Source organism: Pyxicephalus adspersus, chromosome 7 (assembly GCF_032062135.1).
Source record: "Pyxicephalus adspersus chromosome 7, UCB_Pads_2.0, whole genome shotgun sequence".
Taxonomy (NCBI): domain Eukaryota; kingdom Metazoa; phylum Chordata; class Amphibia; order Anura; family Pyxicephalidae; genus Pyxicephalus; species Pyxicephalus adspersus.
This window is the reverse complement of record NC_092864.1, coordinates 12,974,175-13,001,339: the sequence shown is the minus strand read 5'-3', so window position 1 is coordinate 13,001,339 and position 27,165 is coordinate 12,974,175. Positions and strand designations below refer to the sequence as shown.

Genomic DNA, 27,165 nt, shown 5'->3' with positions numbered 1-27,165 from the left:
GGCTTTGGGTATAATAAACATGGATGTGTGGCTGAATGGCAATTTATGGTAATAATGGGAGTGTGTAATGTGTGTTGAACTGATCACTTGTTTTTTCCATTCGGAGCTTTTTACAAAAAGAAGATTTATAATTATTGAAGAGTTTAAGGTTGGGGATAGGTCACATGACATTTGGTAAAAAGGTAGGAGGGTCTGAGGGAGGTTGGAGATTGGTCACATGACAATTGCTGGCTACATGGGGGGGGGGGCTATGGCGGGTTGGGGGATAGTAAGGTCACATGATATTTGCTGCAGAGGTGGGAAGGCCTGAAGGAGGTTGGAGATTGGTCAGGTCACATGATAATTACTGCAGAATTACCGTAGTAGGGGCCTGAGAAAGACTAAGGGATCAGTGGGTCACATGACAATTGCATGGGAGAGTCTGAGTGAGGTTGAAGATAGGTCACATGACAATTTGTGCAAGGGTGGGGGCTAAGGCAAGGTGGGGGATAGCTTGGTCACATGACAATTGCTGAATTAGTGGAAGGGTCTTCGGCAGGTTGTACGGGAAAGCTGGCTCACATGACAATAAGTCGGGGGGCCTAAGGGATATTAGAGGACAGTCAGGTGATGAAAGTGGGAGGGTCTGAGAAGGCTGTACTGGATAGCTGGGTCACATGACAACTGCTGAAAAGCTGGGAGGGCCTAAGGGAGGTTAAAGGCTAGTAAGGTCACATGACACTCCTGCAGAGGTCCCAGCAAGTAGTCACTCCTGAGGAGAATTCTGTCACACAGGGAAGGGTGGAGTCAGAAGACATTTCTTGTCAGTCAGACATTTTATGTGGAATAGGTGAGGTGTCTGTACAGGGGACATGTTCACTAACAATGGACACAGACAGTTATGTGCCCCAGAAATATCAGTGGCTGCCTGTGTTGAGACCTTTTATTTTCCCATACAAATCCATAGAAATACAAAACTTGAAGTAGGTAAAATACAGATGAGAGGAAAATCAGCTGCAGGTCAAATGCACCTGTCAATAAATTCTGAAGCCTGTCAGGTCAAGAAGTGACAAGCCACATTTGACTGCAATGTGGACACAGACATGAATAAAGAACAATGTCTGTTATGTATTTGTGCAGAGAATCTCACAGACCTCCCGCCATAAGACTGTCCCTTAATTGTAGGGAGAAGTCTGTCAGGAAACCTGCAGCTCCCTATATCACCTGCTGGTGGCACTGTGGTTTAGCATTCAGCATGCAATGCATGTGCTTCCACGGGCAACCAGCAGTCGGCTTGCTGCTTAGGTGTGCTAAACCACAGTGCCACCAGCAGGTGAGATAGGGAGCTGCAAGTTTCCTGCCAACATTGGTAGCTGCAGGCTTAAGTCCTCACATCCTCTCTTCCCCTTCTCATCTCTTGTCCAATCAGTGAAGGAGAAGTAGAGGAAAAGATGCAGCTGCTCATGCAGGCAGAGAATCATAGAGCGGTGTGGGACCCAACCCATAACTTAGCCCCCCTTTAGGTTTGATGCATCCCTACTCCTAGCTACATGGTTCATCAAGAAGTAATACCTTATTAATTGAAAATTAATCTATCGAACGTTGGGAGGGCGTCTGGTAGGTAAGAACTACTGTCATTGGACAGCAATGGAGTTGATGAAAGGAATATATGAAGACAGTAACTTGCAGCGACTGAACTCCTGGCAAGTAGGAGACACTGTTAGCCCCCATATCATAGGGAGCCCCTGCCCACAGGCCATGGAGGGGGGTAAGACCGAGGGCATATTCAAAGTGGGTCCATCCAAAGTTTTGCTGGAAGGACCCTCTGGTTTAAAGTCTTGTGCGAAATGGGGCATGCCCTTGGCCTACATAGGACATGCAAGTTGGAAAGTGCATGGTGTCCCATTGTAGTCTTTAGCAGCAAACATTTAGCAAGAATGCAATGTCTGATATCCTGACAGCCATGAACAAGAACACCTACAAATCTTTCATGAAAAACCTTAAAAAATGTCATAAAATATTAAAATAAAGTTGACACAAGGACTGTAAGTGAATTCCCTTTATGTTCCTTTTCATGCTTCCTAAATGTATACCTTTTGTAATTTCCCTATCAGATCGTGTTGGAGGATGGCGTCGAGCACCTTCCGGCAAGCTTTTGTCAACATTTCCGACCTGCACCCTAATCTCTCTCGCCCAGTAAGTATCAGTGACTTTGTTATCGCGGTCGGGACCAGCCACGTCCCATCCGCCTCAGCCTGTACCACAAACGACCTCATTGTCGCATTGTCACCACGTTTCCCTGCAGCGATACCAGTGTTTCTGTAACCACAATACTCTGATTGTTGCTGTTCTTTATTTACACTGCAGGGGATGAAAACCGATGCCGCGGGTGCTGTCCAGGGATGTGTCATGGTACCCGGCCCAACACTTAGGCGCTAGCCAAGCCTTTGTCACTGCGTATGAGAGACCCTTTTGTATCTGCTTGATTGCAGGCTGAATAGATAATTGCTGGGACTCAGCAGAGTAAAAATCATAATGTAGCGAAGGACGTCTGGTATTTTCCATTCTTGACGGCAACATTTGAGCAGTTCTAGCTGTCCCGAGCAATTTGCCTCAACAGTTGTGCGCTGCGGCTCCAATAAACCCCCCCTTGGCTTGTTTAATTTTTTTTCTGTGCTTGGTAAGGTTAAAGGACGTGGAAATAAGCTGAACCCTACTGTGTGTGTCTGCTACAAAATGGCATATCATAAACAAGACCTCTCTTGGGAGATTTTATTCCTCCTGAATTGTTTAGACATTTTAACTTGTTCTCAGTGTTTGGTTCCAGATTTTATCCTAGTCATGTGTGTAAAACTTTTATTGTAAACTAGATCTAGCATGGGGCATCTTTCACATATACAACAAGTTTCAGATATTTATTTCATGACCTACAGCAGATGTGAGAGTTTAAGACCGGAAAGGTAAATACAGAGTCTGTTTTTTGGCAGCCTGAGCATTGTGTAGACAGGTTCACTTTAAAGCAGGCTTTCTCAACACACAAAGAACCCTTAAGAATAGGTTTGAGATTTCTGAGAGTATCCACTACCACCATTACATTTTATTATTATTATTAAACAGGATTTATATAGCGCCAACATATTACGCAGGGCTTTACATTAAATAGCAAATGACAAACAGATACAGTGACACAGGAGGAGGAGAGAACCCTACCCCGAAGAGCTAACAATCTGTTTCTGGGTTTTCCCCACCTCATCCAATCTCGCAATGCACAGCTGTGTGACGTGTCTTCCTATAAATGTAAACAATCTCTGGAGGAGGAGAGCACCCTGACCCTTACCCGAAGAGCTTACAATCTAGGAGGTGGGGGAAGTAACACATCACACACAAATACCCCAGCCCTTGTTACAAATTATATATAAAGCTCATGATTAGGAAACCATAGGTATAATATGAAATAAAAAGAATAAATAATGTAGCATAGTTAACACCCAGGGCTCATTATATTTACCACCCCTCGTCTATATGGAATATTTATATTTAGTAATATTGGTAATATTAGATGAGTGCCTCTGTAAAGTGGTGAAGAGAAGGCAACCTTGGATTGGTGGTCAGTGGTGGTGGTCAGGTAGTTCCAATCAGAGTCATTTCTGACTTAGATCAGAGGTATTCCGACATCAGATTTGAGCAATCCAAGTTCTAAATCAACATTATTATACTTGTTGTTGAGAGGAATAGTAAGTTGCTGGACAATGACAGCTGTCATCATCTGGCAGCCATATTGACTGAGCCCCACTATACCTGTCATTGATAGATATAGTAGGCACGATTGGCTGAGCTGTACTATACCTGCCATTGACAATACAAAAAAAATACAAAATTTTGGCTCTGAATATACAAATCCAGTTGGATTTCTTAGTCAAACTAAAATGTTTTGTGTGTCAAGCACCTCTAGTGGTTAGTGGGAGAAGACTTCTATTTATTGATGGTCAGTGGGATAAGGGTCTATCTCAAATGTGTCCTGGTACGTATCCCAGGAAGCTGTGGGCATGGGCAGTGTCATAACGTGCTTTCCTCTAATGTAAAAAAAGTGATACTGCCTGTCTGCGCAGTGGGATTGTTTACATTTAAAGGAAGGCACCTCACACACCTGTGCATTGTGAGTTTGGGTGATATGAGGAAAACCCTGAAGAAGAGAATGTAAGCTCTTTGGGGCAGGGTTATCGCTTCCTCCTGTGTCTTTCTGTATCTGTTTGTCATTTGCAACCTCTATTTAATGTACAGCACTGTGTAATATGCTGGCGCTATATAAATCCTGTTTTATAATAATAATAATAATAATAATAAAAGAAGATGGTGTTGGACAGAACAGCGAGCCCAAGGAAAGAAGAGAGAAGCCAGAACAGTGTGGGACTTGCTGGGCTCGGTTTGTGGATATATTGAGGTAAAGGTAGGTGAAATTTTTTTATTTTAGTGAAAGTTCTGCTTTAACTGACAGTCAATAGGAACTAAGATCTGATAAGTAACATGGTGCTGAAACTATGCAGGAACTGCAAGGCAGGAAATCAACCTACCACTGCTCTCTACTCAAAAAACCTCTAGTAAGCTCTGGAGGATACCAAGTGCATGGCTTTACACTGGTTGAGTAGGGCTGCATTAAATTGTTGGTAATGAGTAATTATTTGTTAGTCCAGTTTGGAAGAGAAGCAAAGCAGGACTACCTATAGAGGGTATTGCTTGTAAAGAAAGATTTTCAACGTACCAAACTCTTAAAAAAGCAAATTTTTACTTTACAAAACATTAAAACATCTTATTGAACATATACGTAAATTTGCACATAGACCATGCTAATAATATGCTGATCTATGTGCAAATTTATATGTACAATAATATGTTTTAATGTTTTGTAAAATAAAAAATTGCTTTTTTAATTAAGAGCTTGGTAGCTTGAAAATCCCTCTTTACAAGGGATACCCTCTATAGGTAGTCTTGCTTTGCTTCTCTTCTAAACAGGACTAACAAATATCTACCCTCACCCCAATTAGTTCAGGGTGTGGTACCTTTGTTATATAAGTGGGTTAGGAAATATTCTGTGATTGCATTACATTGTTTGCAAAAACAAAACTTTAAAAAAAGGGTCAAAATGTCCAGCAAGTTATTTGTTACTGTCTGTATCCCACTGGTGAGAATTCCCTTCACTTCCTGTCCCAGAGATGTACCAGAAAATAAGTGCAAAGTGAAAGGAATTCCCATCTTAGACAAATATTGCCAGAACATTTCTCTACACTGCATGATGTTCCCTCATCGCTAGTTCGGGTCACCCCAAAAGTTGCAATCTTCACCTGTCTTGGTAGCAATGGTCAATCTTTCACACAGACACATAAAAAAAAGTTACCATTTACTTACACTTTTGACCTTCTGAAAAGAGAAAAGAAATATCCTTTATGAATTTGCTTTAAAGTAGACGTAAACGCCAACTGAATACAATTTGCACGTTAGCAATGACTGCTTGTCTATGAAAGTTTCCTGATGGTCACAATATGTGTAATATGTCCTAAAACAGCCTCTTATAGCCTCCAGTGGTACCCTGTATGACAACACTGGAGAACAAATGAGACAGAAACTTGACATTAAGAAATGTCTTAGCCAGTGTTCATCAACCAGGGGTCTCCCAGAGATTGCTAGTGGTTCCTTAAACAATGAGCATTTTGTACTTTTCCAATCAGTTTAAGTTACACCAAAAATATGTTTGCTACCTGTAAAGGTGACATTCTTCCCATTGGCCTGCAATGTAAGAGGAATTCATCCTATTAACCACTATGCTAATATACTGTGAGCTGTGGATAGCAGGGGTTCTCTGAACATGACAAAATTATAGTAAGGGTTTTCTTGAAGACCTGAAAGATTTGTTAAGGGTCCCCCAAGGTAAAAAAAAAGTCAAGAAGAGCTAAGCCAAGCAAAGAACTTCATGACATGGCTGGTATTATTTTCATGAAAGCTGCACATTTTAATGCTAAGGTTCTCAGCAAGCAGCCCGTAGTGATTGGACCTGCTGGGTACCTACTACAGGTCTGCTTTATGCATGTGTTCAATTACTCACATTACTGCAACATGTTATCATGCATAAGGTGCTGCATTGAGGTAGCTAATTCATTTTAAATGGGTTTGCAGAGCACCTTAAAACATGAAATTCAAACATCAAAATTTTTAATGCAATGCATGCATTGTGGTGCACTAAAGAGCGAACTTATTTCTATAACTTTTTGGTCACGGGGACATGAAATGAGGTGAAATCTGTACAAATACACCAATTAAAACCTGACAGCAGTTTTAACGCTTGCTCACACAAGCAACTTTGGCCCGGGCTGCTCTTTACCAGCCCCAGCTTATTACAATCATTCTATATTTTTATATATTTTACTGATAAATAGCTGTGACATATGGATGACATACAAATTCCACCCTGCTGAGCGTTTCTTTTAGCTTTTCCTCTCTTGCCTGTCTTACATGGAGTCATATATTATCAAATCAACATTTAACAACCGCCATACGACAGAACTTCAAATATAAGTAAAGCGCTGGTGCTTTTCCTAATGAAACCTAATAATATAATGGCACTAAATACATGCGTAGCAAGGCTGCAGCTTTTAACAAGGGAATTTTATGTTATGGAATAATTCGGCATGTCATGTGAAAACTTCACATGCAAGTACAAATTACAAGACGGCTACAGGAAATTCAAACACTAAAGGAAGCCATCACCAATGATGTTTAGTCAGTTTGTCCAATTTAATGATTAAGCACGATGAGAAGAAACAAAAAAAGAAAAGCCAGTCTAATGTTACATTCCGCTAACGTCTACTATTGTGCATTGCGGTATATAATGGTTTCCATAAAAACCCTAACGGTATTGTACGGATTTACTGGGTGCTGAGGAGCAAACCTTGCCGCCTAATTACCATTCAGAAAAAAAAAAAAATGGTACTTTAACTAGTGGCTTTTAAGACCATGAAATCTAATTTTCTAACTACATCTGTGTTTTATTTGTGTACAACATTCCATTTTTTTATTTTTCAGAGCATAATGGGCATTGTAATTGGGAAAACAGATGTCAAAGGATTTCCAGACCGAAAAAGTTAAGCCTCCTTTATTATTTCTTGAGCTCTCGGAGACCTGTGTGTCAGTCAGAATTTTCATTCCCTTGTTTTTTCTTTATGCCCGAGGAATTAAATGGGCGCAAATGATTAATTTTAATTCATGCGAACAAATTACTTGATTCTTTGGAGAAAATCTGTAATATTTACCTCCCCTGAGGTTGCATTGCCATTATTGTGGACTTAAGTTACCATAGCATTATTTAAGTTTGTAAAGAAGTGTTTACATTTACTAGAGCAAATTTTTTTTTGATGAAATAGGAAAATGTTGCACTGACAGCTGCCGGGGAATACATAATGTTGCATAGCTAAACAGCACTTTTTAAAGCAAAGTACAATTATCCGTTGCCAATCCCCCCCCCTCCACATTGCAATGGTAAATGTAAGGTCCATCTTTTTTGCAGCCCCTAAACAAATTACCCCCAAAAAGGTTTCCTGGTGGCACAGGAGATGCAGAGTTGGAAACCTAAAAACCTGCCTGAACGCACTCAATGCAAGTGCATTAATAGAGGCTATCATGCTCTAAACTCTACTAGAAGGCAGAGGAACATAATCTGTGCCAACCAAAAAAGGTGTAGGTCAAGGTCAAGGTAAGATTTTTTTTTCTTTGCTTTTTAAATGGGACTACCAAATGAATTGAATCTTGCACTTGCCATAGGAGATAAGTTAAAAGTAATGTAAACAGTATTTCCTATCTGGGATGAGCCAATAGGTAATTACCACAGCCTACTGCATCCCTGGCTCTGGTCCTCCAATGTGAACAATTAAGCATCACACTACAGTACTTTAGGTTCCAGGTTCAAGAAAAGGTCAATAGGAACCGTGTCCACATGGGTAAGGTCAATGGATATTTGTATTTCACTTTAAAAAATAATCTTTAAAAGTATATTTTTTTGTCTTTCCCAGAATCATCTCAACAATGCCTCCCTGCAAATGAATACATTGAAAACTCTGCCCCTGTCTGGCATTCTTCACTATTTGACACTTTTGGGATTGTCTTTCTCCCCTGCCATTTACCAAGGTTCCATTCTCCATTTCTTTCATCATTACAGGACTAGAGGGTTAGAGCAAAAAACTACAATAACTAACAGAGGATGCAGGAATTTGACATTTCCCTAAATCTCAAATATTGAAAAACAGTTTTGGAATGCACAGGTATGCAGACTCACACTAGGCATTGTTCAGCTGATCCCAGGAAAATGACAGAGTCTCTTTAAAGTTTGACTTTTTCTTGCATATTACTGATCCTTTCTTTAGGAAATGAGGAGGCTGCCATTGATGACTTACCAGCAAATACTAATTACCTGGCTGTTATGCTGTCTGGCTTTAATACTGACCCAGAACAAACATGCTAATATAGGGCCTGTTTTAATAAAGCTCTCCAAGGCAGGAGAGGATACACTTTCATCAGGGAAGCTGGGTGATCCAGCAAACCTAGACAGATCTGGTCAAAAAGCAAATGACTTTAGGAAATCCATTCCAGGTTTGCTGGATCACACAGCTTCACTGATGAAAGTGTCACCAGCCTTGGAGAACTTTAATAAATCAGACCCATAGTCTCCTGACTAATCTCTCACTGTCCTGATTTGCAGACTTGTTCAAGTTTGCCGCTTCAGAATGTACCTAGGATACAGGGCCATCACAACAACAAGCAAACTAGCACTAAAATTCCATTATAATGATGCCCCCTTTTAACTCGTACACAAAAACAAAAAAAATAAGGCTGCAAAAAGCATAAAAAATGTAATATTCCTGCCTCACCCCTGCCTCTCTGTAAGGGTGCGTTCTCGAGAGTCTGTGCTAATAACTTTCCCTGGAGAGGTGGCTATAAAGGGCAACATCGCTTTGCACTGCATGGTAAACCTGTCCTCCCTCGCCAATATTTATCTAGTATCAGCATGAGAAAGTAAATTACTGAAATGTCACCTATAACAGAAAACAACACTGGTTCTATTTTTACATTTTGCTTAGATTTTGGATGTGAAAGGTACACATTCAGTTTCACCATCAGAGATTCTCCATCAGCCTTCATTAATGCGTCATGTTGGGGGAGAGAGGAGTATATTAAATCTCTTTCTGAAAGTTTCCGTGTTGGTGACTGCGGTAAGTTAATTTACGACCACTACTTGTACTTCTACAACGTATTTGTTCCAACCATGAAGTAGGTCAGTAAAATGCCAGGATTGTCAGGTTATATTTGCTTGAAATACTAAAAATACTACAAAATTCACCTGCCAATTGACCCTTATTTCAGGAACCTTTTCTATTTCATGTAAGGAATTTACAAATTAACCCCAGCTACAATTACAGTTTTATCCTCCGTGTACTAGTACAGTGGTTGAGGAGAAAATTTTGGTGGTCCACAGAAAAATTTAGACATTATTTGCAATTTTTCTGTTTTATTATTAAAACAAAAATAATATTCCAATAAACTCCTATATTCCGAATGACAATTTTTGCTTTTATATTCAACTAAATTCACAAACTGTACCAGAGACAGAAAAACTAGGGAGGTGCAGCGTGATGTCAGTGTAGTGTTAAGTTGTATGGGGCAACCATTGCCAAGCCGTACGCTTCAGTATTGTTTACACCATTACAACAGTCACGCCGCTACGCCAATACCGATTCTCATCCGATTGTTTTTTTTTATTAGTTTATTTCTCAGATGCTCCTTCAGGTAAGTATGACCTTTAATGGCATCAAATAGTTTGACTTTGATAACTATCATTTCATGTTTGGTCTTAGATTCAAATTCAATAAACCCATAATGAGTGAGAAAAAGCAAACAAATATTTTACATTTCTTTAAAAATACCAAAAATAATGTAACTAATGATAATAGTAACAATAGTAATATTTCAATTAACCATGAGCTGATCAATGAATCAGAGCCTCCACAGTCCTTGCCAGCACCATTAGGAAGATCAATATTTTACAAATGTATTTAACTTTTTAAAAAAATTAAAATAAATGGTCCACGGGATTTAAAATTATGAATTTGGAGGTTCGTGAGGTCCAAAAGGTTGGCGACCACTGTACTAGTATATTAGACGAAGTCTGCAAAAGCAAACAAGTTTAAAAATATTCTGCTATGAAGGCTGCCGTTGCTGAGCCCCTAGTGAAAATGTTATTTGCTTGGCTGTCCCTGCCTTAAAGAGACACAGTCACCTTGTAATTTTTTAGGACATCCACCCCTGAAAGTCTGATTCTAAGCTTCCATTCCACCCCTACCTCTGCTGCAGCCAAGAAACCATTTCAGGTGGTTTCTAGGATACAGTGCACAGGTTAAGCATCCAATTGTTAGCCCTGAGCATTGCCACAAAACCCAACCTAGGGTGCCATGATCATTAGGAACAACTCCTGAGCCCCTGCCAATACCTAACAATGTCTGTGATAGGAATATACTCCAAACAGACCTTATCAAAGTGGAAGGGTGCTTGAAGTGACACCCACGGATGGCGCCACGTAGAACTCATGAAAACAGAAGACAAAATTACCAGCACTCCAAAGTACAGATTTCATGTTTTATTTTAAAAGCACTGTCACAACATGTTTCAAACTACGATCCATCGCTATGATTCCTTGAGGAAACGTTGGCCTTTGATTGCTGCTAACTTTGGCTTCTGTTCTCTCCTGCCTGACTTGTCTTGGGATCCTGCTGGCTATACAATTTCTTTCTCCTCTGTACTGTTCTTTGTACATTTAGGAAGGAATATGAAGTGGTTTGTTGGAAGCTGCGGAGGACACTAGGTTTGGTCCAGACCTGCTTTCGCTCTTGCCACCTTGCTAGCCGCTCAGAGACTTGCACTGCTGTTCTGGTTTTTAAGAACCAACATCTGCACAATTGACTTGTTCATGGCAGTGAGCGTGTTTAGTACCCCTTGCTACTGCCCCTATTCAATCCCGTATGGACCTGCTGCAGGGAGGTGCTACCATTTAGCGTCTTCCTAGAGAAGCTGTCATTACTTGTGATGGGAGAGTGGCCGGGTTCTGGCATCATGACGCCATTCTGGGGGAAGTTTCTTCCCCTTTGAGTGACACATAGCTCCCTGCGGCAAGGTTGGCAACCACTGTCCTAGAGGCAGCGGTTCCTGGTGTGAGAAAGCAGTAAATGCAAGCAACCTCACCGCAAGTGTGACCATAGCCTATTTTATGTACCTGGCTCACCCTCTCTCCGTTTTCTGGGGTTCGGGTTCCCTAAGCCCTGTTCACTGATCGCCGAACTCCGGTGCTGAAGAAGGAAATGCCAGTTGTCTACATAAAAGTACTGGAAGGGGAAGGTGTAGATGATTGGACCATGGGAGGCAGGTAATAGAGCGTGTACAGAGTTGGGCAAGAAGAGGGGGGCCGCACAAGCTAGCAGGGCTGGGTGGAGAAATAGATATAAATCTGACCCTCACATAACCATGACACCAAAAGAGTTGGTCTTTGGGACAGACTTAAGCTGCGTTTACACTTCAAATTTTTATCCTTGGAAATGAACGACGAACGAACGAGGAACGATCGATTGGGCAAAAATCATTCGTAAAAAAAGTAACCAACGACGCCGACGAATGAGGATAGTCGTTGGAAATAAACGACCGGACCGGCGGATCGGATGACGATCGTTGACCATCTATCGTGTGTACGGTCGTTCATTGATCGTCCATGGTCTGAGCATGCGCGGTGAACGAACGTTCGCTCACTTCCTGTATCGTTCAAACGATCGCATCTATCGTGTGTACAATATCTGCGAACAATCGTGTCGTTATCTGTATGTACAGGATCGGTGCTATACGATCGTTCGCAGATATCGTGCAGGATCGTTCGTTTACCAACGATAATAATTGGAAGTGTGTACGTAGCTTTACACTGGGAATATTAACATTGGCTTTGATAAAGGCAGGAGTGGTGGGGCAGCACAAGTAAGGGGTGTATCAGTGGTTCGGGGTGGGGTGTTAAGAAAAGTCAGGGAGACAACGGTGTTGATTTTCCAAAGGACTATAGGCTGTTCCCTTAAAAAAATGATTTTTTCCTTTGCAAAGAATTTTTCCTTTCTTGAAATAAGTGAATAAGGTAAAACACTGCTGAGTTTTACCATCCAATCATTTGTAGGCAAAATTCTTTTATTTTTTCTTGTATTCTTTACAAACCGAATTTTTAACACATTAGCTAAGCAAAGTTAATCATCCTTTGCAATAGATAATTCACTTTGCTAGGTGAACACCCTATACTGATTTAGTAAATCAACCATAGTGTACGTTTTTAGGGCACTGATCCTGTACAAACATGCTGATTAGACAAATCTGCACTTCACACTGCAAGCTTTGTCAGTGACTGATAAAGTAGTGGTAGCCACTTCATCAGCATGACAGCCATGGAACGGGTATTTTCAGAATAAGGGGTCATGAATGACTGCCTTTGTTTTATTTCAGCATGTCCTTTAAAATAAATTTAGTATCTAACATACTGTCAATAAATTTTAAAGAGTTTTTAATAAAAATCAAATCTTTTCACAACATAAATATAAATATTTAAAAAAGTGTTACTTCTATTTTTTTCTTCCTATGAAGCCAGATCACAGTGTGCCCCAACAAACTTTAACAATGTAGGAATTGCTTTTACTTGATAAATTCATGCTGCCATTCCTGAGTCATCTGCATGAGAGAATCAGCATGCGGTGCCTTCTAATTAAAATCTTGCCATTAATTATTCAGCATGGCTAGACCCGGACTGAATATGGTATTACATCAAAACATGTATTAAGACCCTGACAAACTCAGGAAAACCATATTACTTTTTCAAATAAGTGAACTGTTGCATGCCCAATACTTTTTCATTGGCATTGGGATATCATTAAAGCTAATCTACAGTGCAATATGAAAAACAGAAATCATCACAGCTCTGTAAGTAGCATATGTACTTAAAGTATTACCTTGTATTTCTATAGCGCTGACATATTACACAGCACTTTACAAAGTCCATAGTCATGTCACTATCTGTCCATCAGAGCGGCTTACAATCTAATGTCCCTACCATTGTCATATGTCTACCATAGTCTAAGGTCAAGGTCAGTCCTGGGGGAAGCCAAGTAATTTACCTGCATGTTTTTGGTATGTGGGAGAAAACCCACCCAAACACAGGGAGAACCTGGGAAAGATTTGAAACTTGGACCCCAGCACTGCAAAGGCCAGAGTGCTAACCCTGATATCATTCTCTTGCAAACGCCTATATGGCAGAATTTAGAATGGAGGATGGAAGTACGCGAATGGGATTCAAACAGGTATGGTGCATGCACGTGTGTTTACAAAACATTGTAACATGCTAATAGAAGAAAATAGCAAATTGGCAGTCTGATTCTTCTCCTTTGAGTGCCTAGGGACATGCTTGGGGAGAGACACAACCTGGGAGTGTCATTCAAAGTAAAACTAAACCCATGTTACTCACCTATCACTTTTCCTAGCAGGGCGCCATCTTCTTCTTCAGGTAGACAATCTTTTTCCATCTTGGTTGGTCAGGCCGGGATGACGGTGCGCAGGAGTTTATTCCCAGCATGCGCAGAAGAATCTGGGAATGCTGGGTATCCTGGCAAACATAGCTGATACTGCACATGTGCAGTTCAGCTTTTTTTGCAGAAACACACAGCAATCAGGCAGGTAGGAGAGAATATTACAAAAGGAACATCACCAGTACCGTTCTGCAATAATGAACTGCTTGATTGTGTATTCTTAAAGCGGAACTAAACCCAAAATAAAAAAAACACACTTACCTTTAATCCTGCAAATCCATCTACCCATTGGGAGGTCTCTTTGTTTGCGTGGGTTCCACGTTGTCTTCTACTCTCTTCTCCCGGGTTCTTTTTCCTGCATCACCCGATCTCGCACTGCGCATGCATGAGATGGGCATTTTTTCCCATTGATGAAAGGGCATGTGCAAAAGGAGCAGCCAAGAGCCTCCTGGGATGGGTGAAGTAGGTATCCCGGGAGACTTTGCACTCCCATTCGCTGCAGCAATCAAGACAGAATGGGAAGGTGCTGCACTTTTTTTTTTTTTTTTTACTAAAAAAGGGTGTTTCACTAAAAAAAAAAAATAAACAGACTGCATCAGTGAAAAATCAGGTCTCCTACAGTTCCAGACATGAATATGCCATGTGGCAAAGCTATGTAAATCTCAGAAGTGAATGTCAGCTAAACCAATCCCCCTGGCACTACATATGTTCTGCATCTCTCTGTTTGGCTGTTTGTCTAAAATTTAGCTTTAAAGGCTGACTCTAGCAAATACAGTTGTATTCTTGTAACCATACTGGGCCAATAATAATAAGTAATGGTAATATTCAGAATAGAAATTCCTTCTTTATGTTATATTACTTTTTATTATATTTGTAACATCCTTGTATGCAGACCAAGCAGTCCAGCACAAGTAACAGGAGCTGGGACAAACTAATATACTGACAGAGGTGCTTACAGCAGTCATTTCTTTTTTTTTTGCTTTTATAGTTTAAACCTTTTTTTTACTTTCTGTCCATAATGAGGACATCTGTTACATGTCTGTTTTGTATTTTAATTATCTGTATTCATCATTTTAAGGCACTGCACAGGCTTCCAAACAATGACTTTTATTTCTTTTTAGTTATGATTGAAAATCCTCTTGTGCAAACAAAAGACCTGGAGAAAGAAGAAAAATTTAATCCTTCAACACCGGGGTTAGTATAAACTTACTTACAACATTCCATTCTTTCAGGGGTTATTAAGGTTTAACAACAATCTATAGAGTGGTAGAGATTGGAAACATGTGATGATTGTCTCTTTACATGTATTTAGGAACATGACAGCCATGCTGTTTACATCATCCCCTTTTTCAGCTTTCTGATTAATGCAAGCTTTCAGGAGCAGTTCTGTCCAATTTGTCTTTTTTCAGAAAGGCAGTTACAAAGGGATCTGGATGTTTTGTCTACATATTAAGGCTAAACAAAAGGCAAAAATGTAAATACACAGATAATATATGTCTATCTACACACACACACAAACACATTTATATATATATATATATATATTGTATATATACTTTCCCCCACCTCTTAGATTGTAAGCTCTTCGGGGCAGTGCACTCTCCTCCCCGTCTGTCATTTGCAACCCCTATTTAATGTACAGAGCTATGTAATATGTTGGCACTATATAAATACTGTTTTGTATTATTAATATTATTAATAATATTAATAATAACAATATTAAATACTGTTCTACCTGCCAAAGAATTTGTATCTCTCTATCTAGTTCTAATAACTTATACAGTCCAACCTACCAGGAAGCTCCGCTGCAGTTTCACTATCACATATAGGTCATGCCCTTCTTTTGACCTGTGACTGGGCAGTTAAATGAGAAAAATCATTTCTCTGTGTTGTTTCTCTCTTTCTTCCTTGCACTGCAACAAACTTTTTTGGATTCTTGATCTTCTCCCTCTATCATTTAGAGCTCAGCTGTAAGAGACTGAAAGCAGGCTGAATTCAGATACTCCATTCACATATTTCTAGTGCAATGTGCTGTGAAAAACTCTTCATTAGCACGTTACTGCAATGCACATTGATGCTCAGTCAACAATTATTTGTACATTTTAAACGGGCATTAAAAGAAAAAGGTAAGTAAATATGCTCCTATAAGTAAGTGTTGCATGCCACAGTTCTGATTTAGAGTTATTGGGCCTGATTTATTAAAGCTCTCCAAGGCTGGAGAGGATACACTTTCATCAGTGAACCTGGGTGGTTCAGCAAACCTGCAATGGATTTCATTTGCTATTTGTTAGCAAATGTTTTCAATCTTGGACCAGAACCATCCCAGGTTTGCAGGATCACCCAGCATCACTGATGAAAGTGTATCCACTCCATTCTTGGGGAGCTTTAATAAATTAGTCCCACTGCCCAGATTTAGAACATGGGCACATATTACTCAGGCTCAGTACACAATGTCAACAGGAAACTAATGTGACCATACACGTAATTATTATGTTTATTGTTTCAAAAATTAAGTTTAACAACTAAATATAAATAACTAAAAATATAACAGTTCTATCTGCCTGCATATATACCTTTCAGTTGCTACAAGCTGCTCATCAGTGAAGTCCATTCTGTGGTGAAGATTTGTTCTAAGCGAGATACCGATGACTCTCTGCTGTCTTTACTGCATATCCCGACTCAGTGTCCACATGATTACTATTCACTGGAAGACATTGTTGCTAATGGACAAAGCCTGAATAAGGAAGTTATTAACATCCTTGCAGCAGTAAGACAGGTATGTTATTAGCACAAATATTATGTGCAGTCAGGGGAACCAGATTATAGAATAGTTTACAAAATAACAAAATATAACAATCTCACTTGTAAACCAGAGTGGGGTTTTATTCCCTTGACACATAATCCTGTCATATCTCAGTATGGGTAGGATATTTTAATAGTACATTTGTCATTCCTTGCATCACTAGTTGGCAAAACTCTATCCAATTCTGTTTTATTGTTGATTACTAAATTAACATTGTGCATGGTGTGCTTTAAAACCCAACCCCATCTTTTATGTGTAGATCATATGTCGCCTTGCTGAACCCCCAACTTCTATCATTTTTATAATTGCATACATAATTAAATTTCAATCAATCCTGATCTCTGCATACAATTCCGCTGACTTCACAGGTCCTCCCTGTACTCACCCAGTGGCAGCACTAAGCAATACTTGATTGTAAGCTCTTCGGGGCACAGTCTTCTGTATCTGTCTGTCATTTCGAACCCCAATTTAATGTACAGCGCTCTGAAATATGTTGGTGCTATATAAATCCTGTTTATTATTATTAATAACAACAATAATAATAATAATCCTATTTCTGGTATTGTGAGCACTGTTCTGTCCCAGGTTGAGGTTCTGGGCCACAGGAAGTGGGCTAGATGACAATGAGCATCATTTAATCCTGGGAGAGAACTGGCACTGGATCAAAGAATGATGAGTCACAGAGGGGCAGCACCAGAGTAGCAGGGTTGTCTGCCATTTTAGGGTATAGGTCACATAGCATGGTATAGAAGGGGATAGGGAGGTAAGCAGTAAAGCTTAGGTAGTTTAAAAGTCAAAATCCTCTTTAAGATGTTCATATGCATCATTACCTGTATTCCCCTGGTAAATCAATGGGCCTGATTTAATAAAGCTCTCCAAGAATGGAAAACATAGATTTTCATGGAAGAACCCCGGTGATACAGAAATCCTAGGATGGATCTGGTACAGGATTAAAAACATTTGCCATCATTCATAGCAAATGATTTTCAAAAATTAATTTCAGGTTTGCTGGACCATGCAGGTTCTCCCATGATAGTCTATCGTCTCCAGGTTTGGAAATCTGTCATAAATTAGGCCCAATGTGTTTGGTGTCTCATATAGTTATTTTTCATTCCTAATAGAATAGAAAAAGAATAGAAAAGCTGGTTGGTTAATTTTTCATTTTTTTAAATAAAAAGAAAACAATAAAAAAAACTAAAATATTTGAGGTCATCCACATCAAAGGAAATAAATAAATGAAAGTGGGCCTTTTATTTGATAAGTTATGGTGGCATTTTACGAAACAAAATGGTTAAAAAGTATGTGAACATCCCTCGTAATATTTAGGTTCAGGTATTTCATATTAAGTGCAGAAATGACAACAGCCTGCAAAGACATTTTAGACAGTTGTGGTAGGACAAATAACTAACTGGTATAGTAATGGTGTCAAAGTTTTGTTTTTTAGAAACCTCAGTGGGTATCTGCCAACCCCAAAAATGAAGTAAATAGTGAAAACAAAGCAAACAGTGGGGTTTTTAAGGTACATAGTATTGTATTGTTTATAGTTTCCCAAAACACAATACAGATTACATGACAAATCTTACAGCATAACCAAGATTAAATATAAATGTGGCCATAACCATGGCACTAAACAGTTCACAGCTAGTACATATCTGAATAATGGGCCAAAATTGTCCCAACAGTCCGGTAACAGCCATTTAGGTGAACAGTTTGCATACGTATAACTGTCGTACCTGATGCGTCTCATCAATAAGCTTCCTCAGAGTAGTCCCACGTTTGCAAATGCATATAATATAATGTTCCACGCTACAGTGATATATAAAAATCTTTCATGTTATACCTAGCAGGAGAGGCTGCGACTGCCGTCCTCTCCTCTCTAACCTCCAGTATACCAGATCATAACCATATAAGAACCCCCATTGTCACATCTCTGACGGGGCTCATAAGTTTTTGTATATATCACTGTAGTGTGGAACATTATATTACATGCGTTTGAAAACATGCAATTACCTCTCAGGAAGGCTATCTGGCGAAATGCGTTGGGTATAGCGGTTACACAGTTACTGTTACTGGACTGTTGGGACAATTTTGGCCCACTAATCAGATATATACTAATTGTGAACTGTTTAGGGCCATGGTTATGGCCACATTTATACTGCTGTAAGATTTGTCATGTAATCTGTATTGTGTTTGAACCACACAACACAATAAAATACTATTAGCCTTAAAAACCCCCACTGTTTGCCTTGATTTTAAAAGTTGTGGTAGGAGTTTGATGAGGCTCTTTTCTGTTCCAGCATGATTGTGCCCCGGTGTACCAGCTCCATGTTGACATGATTTGATGGGTTTGGACGAACTCAAGTGACCTGTACAGAGCTCTGACCTCAACCCTACTAAACACCTTTGGGATGAATTATAATGTAGATCACAAGCCAAATCTTCTAGTTTACCATCATTACTTGACCTCACAAATGTTCTCTAACTTGGCACCAGTCCCCATATATGCTTTCCAAAATACTTTGAGAAGTTTTCCCAGAAGAGCGGTGGTATGGTATGCCCATATGGGCATGGGATGTCCAACAAGCTCAGATAGGTGTGATGATCTGTTATCCACAAAGGTTTGCACCTTTATTACTTGTATTAATGGAAAATATAGTTGTCATTTTACAGATGTCCTGTATCATTTTCTCTAGGTTGGAGACATAAAGTCTTTTACTACTTCCGACAAAAGAGCAGGCCAGAGGTGTGAGATCAAGCTGTTTGACAACTCAGTTGATTCATTTTCAATGATTTGGTAAGTGTAGATTACTACATGCATTTCATTTTCACATCCTGGCAAGGTTTGTAAATTCAATATTGTGTAATTGCCATAATGAAATGAAAACAAGTGACTAAATCATGGGATGTGTAAAGTACAGATCATTTCATTTCTACATTTTTAGCAATTTTATAGCATTTAATAAAACCAGTGAATGTTGTTGAAAATAAAAAATGATTTCTCTGTTGAACTTTAGGTGGGATAATGAATCCATTCAGCTGGCACAAAGCTGGACGCCAAGAGAAACAGGTAGTCTGTCTTACTTGTTTTACATTTTGTTTTTGGAATTGAATGCCGCCTTCTTTACATCAGTGGAGATAGGTAAACATGTTGCTGTTATGTGTTTTATATATTATTAGCATTATATTCCATATATGATAGGGAGGAGGAGGACATTTTTTGCCATCCTGACGATCTTTTAAATTGTTTGGGACCAGTAAATAAAATGTGACTAGATTTCTAGTTGACTAAATTTACAACATAATCTACATGAGGTGAAATGTTATCATGTAACTAATAACTATGTTTACCTTTTATTACACTTAGTTTTATTTGCATCAGAGGTACGCATAAATTACGACTCATTTCGCAATTCAATGATTGCAACTGTAGTGTCGAAAACCATCTTCACCCCCAATCCAGGTAAGCAATGATAGATTGTGACTTAAACTAGCATTTAAAGTGAACCATGCTCAGCAAAGCAACAGGTTCATGTTAAAAGTGGCTCTTGCAGCAGTTTATCATTCCTTTGCTTCTCAGTCATCTGGCTGTTTTTATTTTTCTGATCTCACCCTGTAACAGAAAATTATTACTTGCAAATAGGCAGCTGTGTAGCCAAGGTGATCCATTTTTGTTTTTTTGACATTTTGAAATTTTTGTTTTTTATATTTACTTTTTTATTCAACAATTTTAAGAACATAGAAATAAAAACATATTCCAGAATAATCTCCAGTGTGCAATCATAAAAAAAATACTGGTATACAATGTGGCACTGACTTGGCTGAAGAAAATATAGTGGGATTCAAAGTTATGAGAAACAAGGTTGAGAAAATTCTAAATAAAGTGATCCATTTAACTTTAAAATTAACACCGAATTTACTTATTAAAGGAAAGTGAAAAAACAAATTTTACTGAAAGGATTAGCAGTAGTAAAAAATAAAACAGAAAAGGGGGTCCACAAAGCATAAAAACTGTGGTTTTAATTTTGGACTGCATCATACATTACATTTTTATTATTTTAAAATAAAAGAATATTTTTACCTTGTATTTTTATAGTGCCAATGTATTACCCAGTGCTTTACAAAGTCCATAGTCATATTACTAGCTGTGCTCACAATCTAATGTCCCTACCTCAGTCATATTATTATTATTATTATTATTATTATTAATAATAATAATAATATTATTAATAATAATAAACAGGATTTATATAGTGCCAAAATATTACGCAGTGCTATACATATGTCTTTTAATACAGTCTAAAGTCAATTTGGGGAAGCCTATTACCCTAACTGCATGTTTTTGGAATGTGGGAGGAAACCGGAGTACCCCCATGTACACAGAGGGAGAACCTGCAAACTCTATGCAGATAGTATCCTGGCCAAGATTCCAACCTGGGACCTGGCGCTGCAAAGGCCAAAGTGCTACCCCCCCCCCCCCCCTCCTCCAACTTACCTAATTTTTTTATTTTATTACTTATTACATTTTTATTTTTAATAAGATATACCACAAGCACATGACTTATTGAACTATGCAAGAGAATGCGCTGTGAATGAAGCCTTTGTGGAAGCCAGCGAGGAAACAGAGTCAGTAAATTGTAAGTAAATAAGACAATTCTCTAATATAAACATTTTATACTTAATAGCAATCCAGTTTAGATACTGTTCTTTTCACAGCGACACTTGTGACTGCTGTAGGTGTTTTGTGCAAAGGAATCCTATTTAGAGATGATGAAGTCCCCATGTGTGCAAACCACTATCTTTTTTTCAAACCCCCTACATTATTAAATGCTCATTTTTGTTTTGGGCACTAAGTTTTAACTACTATTGGCAGCCCTACCCAATGATGGGCCCCCAGTTGGACTGAAGGGATACCCCTGTTGGGCACCCTGTTGGCTGTGTAGGATCTGGGGTCCTAGTGCAGTGGCACACTGTGCACCTCCCCAGCCCCTCACACCTGTGGGCCTTCTCTACATGTGGCTGGTTCCTTTCCAGAACTGATTCAGTCGCAGGCACTCTGATAAATCTACTCATAATGCAGAAACAGCAGTCTTGCATTGCAAATGCTCGTTCAACACAGAGCTTCACAGGGAAGAGGAGAGTTATTGCTGCCAAAGGAACAAGTGGTAAGGTATAAATGTGCTTTCTAAAGGTACCCAATATAAGAAATAGCATTTAATCTGTTGGCGAAGACCCATAGTAATGGTAGTTTTACCATTTTACTACAGTTAAGGTAAAATGCTTTTCAAACACCTTTTATTAAAGCCCATATGAACGCTCCCAAAACACGAACTTAATGCGAAACCTGGGAAAAAATGTTAGATTAAGTACTGGGTTGACAGCTAAAATGCTAAAAGTGACACATGAGTTCTAATTTATATTTTCCATTTTCATGTGTTTCATGGTTAAACTACTGTAATGAGTTATTGAACGTCCCCTGGCTACCTTTTTCCACACGGGACCATTCTATAACTGTATGTTTACCTTATCTTAGCCTGGATGAGGTGAGGGATTACCAGTTGTTAAATTTCTGATAAATGTTTCCTGTATAGAAGTGACAAGTAACTGAATCTTCTTGTTGCATAGAGTTAGTCTTAATTTGAAGAAAAATACCCTAACAGAGTCCCGTTTTCTTTTAGTGGAGACAATCAAAGATGTGTACACAGTGCAGCAGATAATGGATACGGTTTCACTTGCTGCAGATAAAAGGAATCCTTTGTACTGCATTGTATTTGCGTTTATTTCCTTGCTGAATGTTGATGAGAACGTTAACAAAATTGTTCGAACTAGATGGTAAGTTTAGAGTTTCAGAATGCATTCAAAGTTTGATATTTTTATTACATGATCATGCTTATATATTGGTAGTCTTGGTATTTAAAACCATTACAGAAAGAAAGTCAGCTTTTCAGGTGAGTGGGTATTGGAATTGATGGTCCAAACCTGGGGTTTGCAACCCTAGAGAGGTGGAAGTCTAGCAGAAAAACATGGAAAAGATCAATGATTACAAGAATAAACCCTCCATGCACGATTAATTCCCCCTCTAAATACAATTCCCCTCCCCAACATATGCAAAAGTCCGCCTTTCCAACACTAACTTTTGCCTCTTTACTCAGGCCTAAATCCTTTACCAAGAGAGAACCTTATTCCCTAGACCAGGGGTCAGCAACCTTTACTATCAAAAGCGGCAGCCGAAGGGAGCCACAACAAGGAGGCTGAAGAGCCGCATGCGGCTCCGGAGCCGCAGGTTGCAGACCCCTGCCCTAGACCCATTTCTTTTTCTCAAGTCTTCACCCCCCACTCCCAGCACTGGCACTGATCTTCAATTATGAGCAAAGTAGTAGCCCCAAGTACAAAATCCCTCAATCTTACCCATTCCCTAATTTACCAGAGCTCCTACACAATGCCACAAGTAAGGAATTCCTCTTAGAGTATCCCTAGGCTCCTGTCATGCATCTTGCAGGTAATGCACAGAAGGCCTGGAGTGGTGGGACTGATATACAACAGGAAAAGCTCCAAAATGAAAGTGGATAGTGCAAGATAAAATAAATTTTAATATTTTCTATTTTTGTTTTTTTTTACTGGCATTAGGAACTTACCAGTGCCTAAAATCGGAATAGAGATAAATGAAAGGACAATGAACTGACTTGTGTCACTTCTTAAGTAAATATAACATTATAATAAAGTTGAAGTCAGCAGATATAAATTACACATCATGCAAATATTTACATCTATGTACCTACAATATGATTTGGTATCAGCCTCTCACTGGTGGGAGCAGCACAGGTAGCCCATACACTGTGCTAACAAGGAACATGTTGATAGGAGATATAGGCAAGAGATGAGCTCTTCAGTCTGCTGCTTCTCCTTTCACTGTCCACTCACAGGCTAAGGGAGGGACAAGATATTTAAATGTTACTTAAGAGCAGAAAATGTGGTCTTCTCTACAGCTAATCAGGGCTGTAATGTCAGGCGCAGCTGTGCACACTTAAAAGTCAGAAATACAGAATATTATTTCACAAACCTTTCCTAGATAGGAATTTAATTTATGTTATTTTACATATTTTTATATATCTGCAAACAGATTTTCATGGTGTATTGTATCGTAAAGTTTAAATCCTCCTTGCAACAAGAAATATTTCATGATATAATTCTTTGTTCAGCTCCCGTTGCCATTACTTCATCAAGGATCCATCAGAAGGGTGTAACTACGCCTTCTGCAATGAGATGTCCCTGGACCCTAAATCTGCCCTTCCAAGTCTGGATCTGCTGATGGATATCAGCGATCACACCGGGACTCTGTCCTGTAACCTATCAGACAAGGTGGCCGAGGATACATTATCATGCACGGCAAGTATCTCTTCACTTATTTTACATTTCAAATGATGCCGCACAATACATCACTTCTAATTCCTTGCCAGGAAGAGTAATCACCACCGTTTCCTCGCCGCACAAGTCATAATGATTTTTCATGGCGCATTTCCATGTGTTTGATTTAGGTAGATGGATTTTTCAATTTAACAGAAGACCAGAAGACATCCCTGAAATGGAATTTTGTGCTGGAGCGCTTCAAGATCTATGTGAAGGTGAGAAATCTCAGATAGACTTGTCACCTCCAGGATTCTTAACACCGGTCTTATTGCTACAAATCACTTAAAGGAAAATGCTGGTTTAATGGAAAAGCAGGATAATGGTTTAAAGGAAAACTTCATTTTCATTAAAACTGTATATGATATATAGATTATCGCTATACACGCCATTTTATAATTGGATATTATTAAAAATTACCTTTGCAAAAAAAAAAAAAAAAGGAGTCGACCGTGACGGGAGAGGAAGACAAGAGTGTGGAACTGCTACTGCACAGGTATTGATACAATTTCTCTTTGTAGGTTTTAGGCTACGTACACACATTCAATAATTGTCGTTGGAAAGGATCTTTCCAAGGACAAAAGACTGAACGTGAGCTGTACATACAGCGCCGTTCTGCTCTATGGAAAGGGAAGAAAAACATAGCGGCACCCCGCTGCGCTTTCTCCCCTTCACGTGTATTACGATCATTCAGCATTCGTGGATCCGCGAAGTCGGATCCACAAACAACATCAAACGAGCACTGTACACACATCAGATTCTCGTCCGATGACCTGTTGCCAGAACACTCAGCAATCCCAACTGCCCCTGCTCTTGCCAGGACTGAATGAACCCCTACGCACCTGTTTGGGAGTTATGTCATTCTGGCCAATCAAGATGGCCGAAGATCGCAACATGGAAAAGAAGAAGATGATGGCGCCATGCAACATAACAAGGACAGGTGAGTATAGTGGGGTTTAGTTCTACTTGAAAAAGACAATTAGGATGATTTACTAATGATGTCCAGGCAGTGCACTTAGCAAAGAGGTGAAATTCCATTTTCCAAGCCCAATCATATGCAAATGTACAAATCCAGAGTTTTGCTTGCACATTAATTAATGGCTTCAGTAGCAAATAAAAGCAGAGGTAATTGTTAACTTGCAGGAAGTATCCCTTGAGTAAGAACTCACTTCTCACTTTTACTTGAGTAAATTAAAAACCTAAAGTATTTTTAATAAATCAACCACACTGGCACCTTGTCCATGAAGGGCACTTTGGCAATGCCCCTGGGAAGTACATCCCCTGACCCCCATATACTCATTTTATCTTCGCCCTATTGCAGCACCAAAGACCAGATACTGAAAGGACCTGGGACCTTTGGGGGCTATTCCTGGCTTCTTCCTCAGTCAAGTGCAGGTGGTCCCCTTCAGGCAAAATGACATTTTGCCAATTTCCTGTGAGCCCAGTGTGTCATTTACATGAGCCCATGGGGAATGTCATCATGCAGACTGGGCTAACAGTACTCCAGGACATAGTAGCGCTCACACGTCATACATTAGTGTTGCTCCCCTATCCTAAATTAAAAAAATAAAACATGTTTTATCAAAAGAAAGCTCTGTATGAAATGAATATAAAAATATTTTCTAAACTATAGATAGTAAAAATGGAACAATCACTTTTCTTATTTGACCAGTTTTGGGGAAAAGTTGCTTTACTGTAATAAAAAGAATACATTTCATTCTATCCTTCTATTGGTCCCTTAAAATGACTCTAAATGGGCAAAGTTATCTGCAAATGAAAAAAGGGCTTTTTTCTTCCAATTTTGCCATTAAAGCAATGCTCAAAAAAAGTTCAAAAATAATGAAAATTAAAAAATAAAAATTAGGACAAAAAACACAAAAAAACTGCCAGCTAAGGGAAGAATGGGAGGAATGAGTTAACTGGCACTGCTTCTGATTACCAATAGGCCATTAAGGGCCAAAACACATTTGGTTGAAAAAAAATTCAGTTGGCTGTAGAATTAATCTTTCAAGCAAAATGTGCAGTTATATGTGCTGTGCCCATCCACACCTACAGGCTTTAATGAATTATAATGGTATATGAATATGCTGCAACTGATTAAGTTAAACTCTGCTAAGTACTATTTGTTTCTAAAATGGCCATATAAAAACTATTTTGCCTACGAGGATGAATAACTCAACTTTTCTCAACTTTTTTTCAACATAAACTTTGTAAAATCTGGCTGTTGACTTTCTTTTGGAGATCCTTATGTCAGCATTCACATTTAAATCCAATTTTTTTAGGTGGCAGAACTGAAGATTTATGAACAGAATGCATGAGGAATGTGCACCTGAATCAGGATCCGATCTCCATTCCTAATATGTCATTGTGAATGAATTGCTGTGTGTGCTGTTATTTATTCATTTGTATTCTCTCCCTGTCACAGCCCATGTCAGTTAAGCCAGGTTGTACGGAGGGGACCTGCTCTCTTCCTGAGCTCTTGGCTGAGAGCTGACACTTTTCTAGCTGCAACTGTCAGTTAACACAACAATTCATTTATTTGTGCAATACTGATTGCCTATTTGTTATATGATGCATTTGCTGAGGTTTTAATACTGAACTCCAAGCAGATAGATTATATGTCACTGGATTCTTAGAATACAAGCTGTGTAAGTGCTTGAATTTGACCTGGTATCAGCCTATAATTCTTATCAAGGAAAAAGGTGATAGGAAGAGAAAGCAGAGTCACAGTGAGATGAATGTATCACTGTGCTGGGAGTCCAAGATGACCAAGGCTCGCTCCTGCAATATTCACGTTCAGCCTATGGATCAAATGTGAATATTGCATGAAAGGACGTGACTCTCTTTTAAAAGGCTTTTCATTTTTTATGTCGTTTCTTCTTAAAATGTAACTGTTATCATCACTGAGCTCTGAGATAAAAAGGTGTTCGAGCCTGACAGGGAGAGAATGCAAGTAAATAACATAAAAAAAAAAAACAATACTAAGATTTAGGTCATTACAAGATGCCCACAAGTAACCTGTTCTCTTTAAAAAGACAAAAATTCAGTTTTATCTTTATATAAAGACAAAAACCATGAATTATCCATCACCATAATTTATTAAACAAATTCTTTCTCCTTACTGTTTTTTCAGGTTTCTTTGTCACCAAAAGCCAAAAACGGCCTTCGTGTCAACGTTCTGTCCTGCAAGAGAGCAGATCCTGCAGAAGCGATGAAGTATATGCTCAAAAAAGGCAATCACTAAATATTTAGGTTACTCTGACTGCCTGTTACATGTGTGTAGTGTTAATAAAAGTTCTGATCTATTTACATCATTCGATATGGCATACATTAGAAACTATAGTC

General features: G+C 39.1%; 1 protein-coding gene across 1 annotated transcript; it reads left to right on the top strand.

Moving 5' to 3' along the window:
- Positions 1–730: 730 nt before the first annotated feature.
- Positions 731–27,165, top strand: MEIOB (meiosis specific with OB-fold). Its single transcript, XM_072417495.1, has 14 exons — positions 731–829; positions 2,094–2,175; positions 7,054–7,111; positions 9,102–9,233; positions 14,738–14,810; positions 16,197–16,392; positions 19,113–19,213; positions 19,434–19,486; positions 19,784–19,879; positions 20,958–21,053; positions 22,095–22,248; positions 23,616–23,802; positions 23,952–24,038; positions 26,954–27,165. Exons 1-14 carry the CDS (start codon positions 819–821, stop codon positions 27,062–27,064), a joined length of 1,437 nt encoding a protein of 478 aa, XP_072273596.1. The 5' UTR covers positions 731–818; the 3' UTR covers positions 27,065–27,165.

Excerpts from the sequence above, each read along its gene's own strand:
- MEIOB (XM_072417495.1), top strand. Across the intron at positions 2,176-7,053 it reads ACCCTAATCTCTCTCGCCCA|AGCATAATGGGCATTGTAAT; the intron begins GTAAGTATCAGT and ends TTTATTTTTCAG. Across the intron at positions 19,487-19,783 it reads CTGGACGCCAAGAGAAACAG|TTTTATTTGCATCAGAGGTA; the intron begins GTAGTCTGTCTT and ends TATTACACTTAG.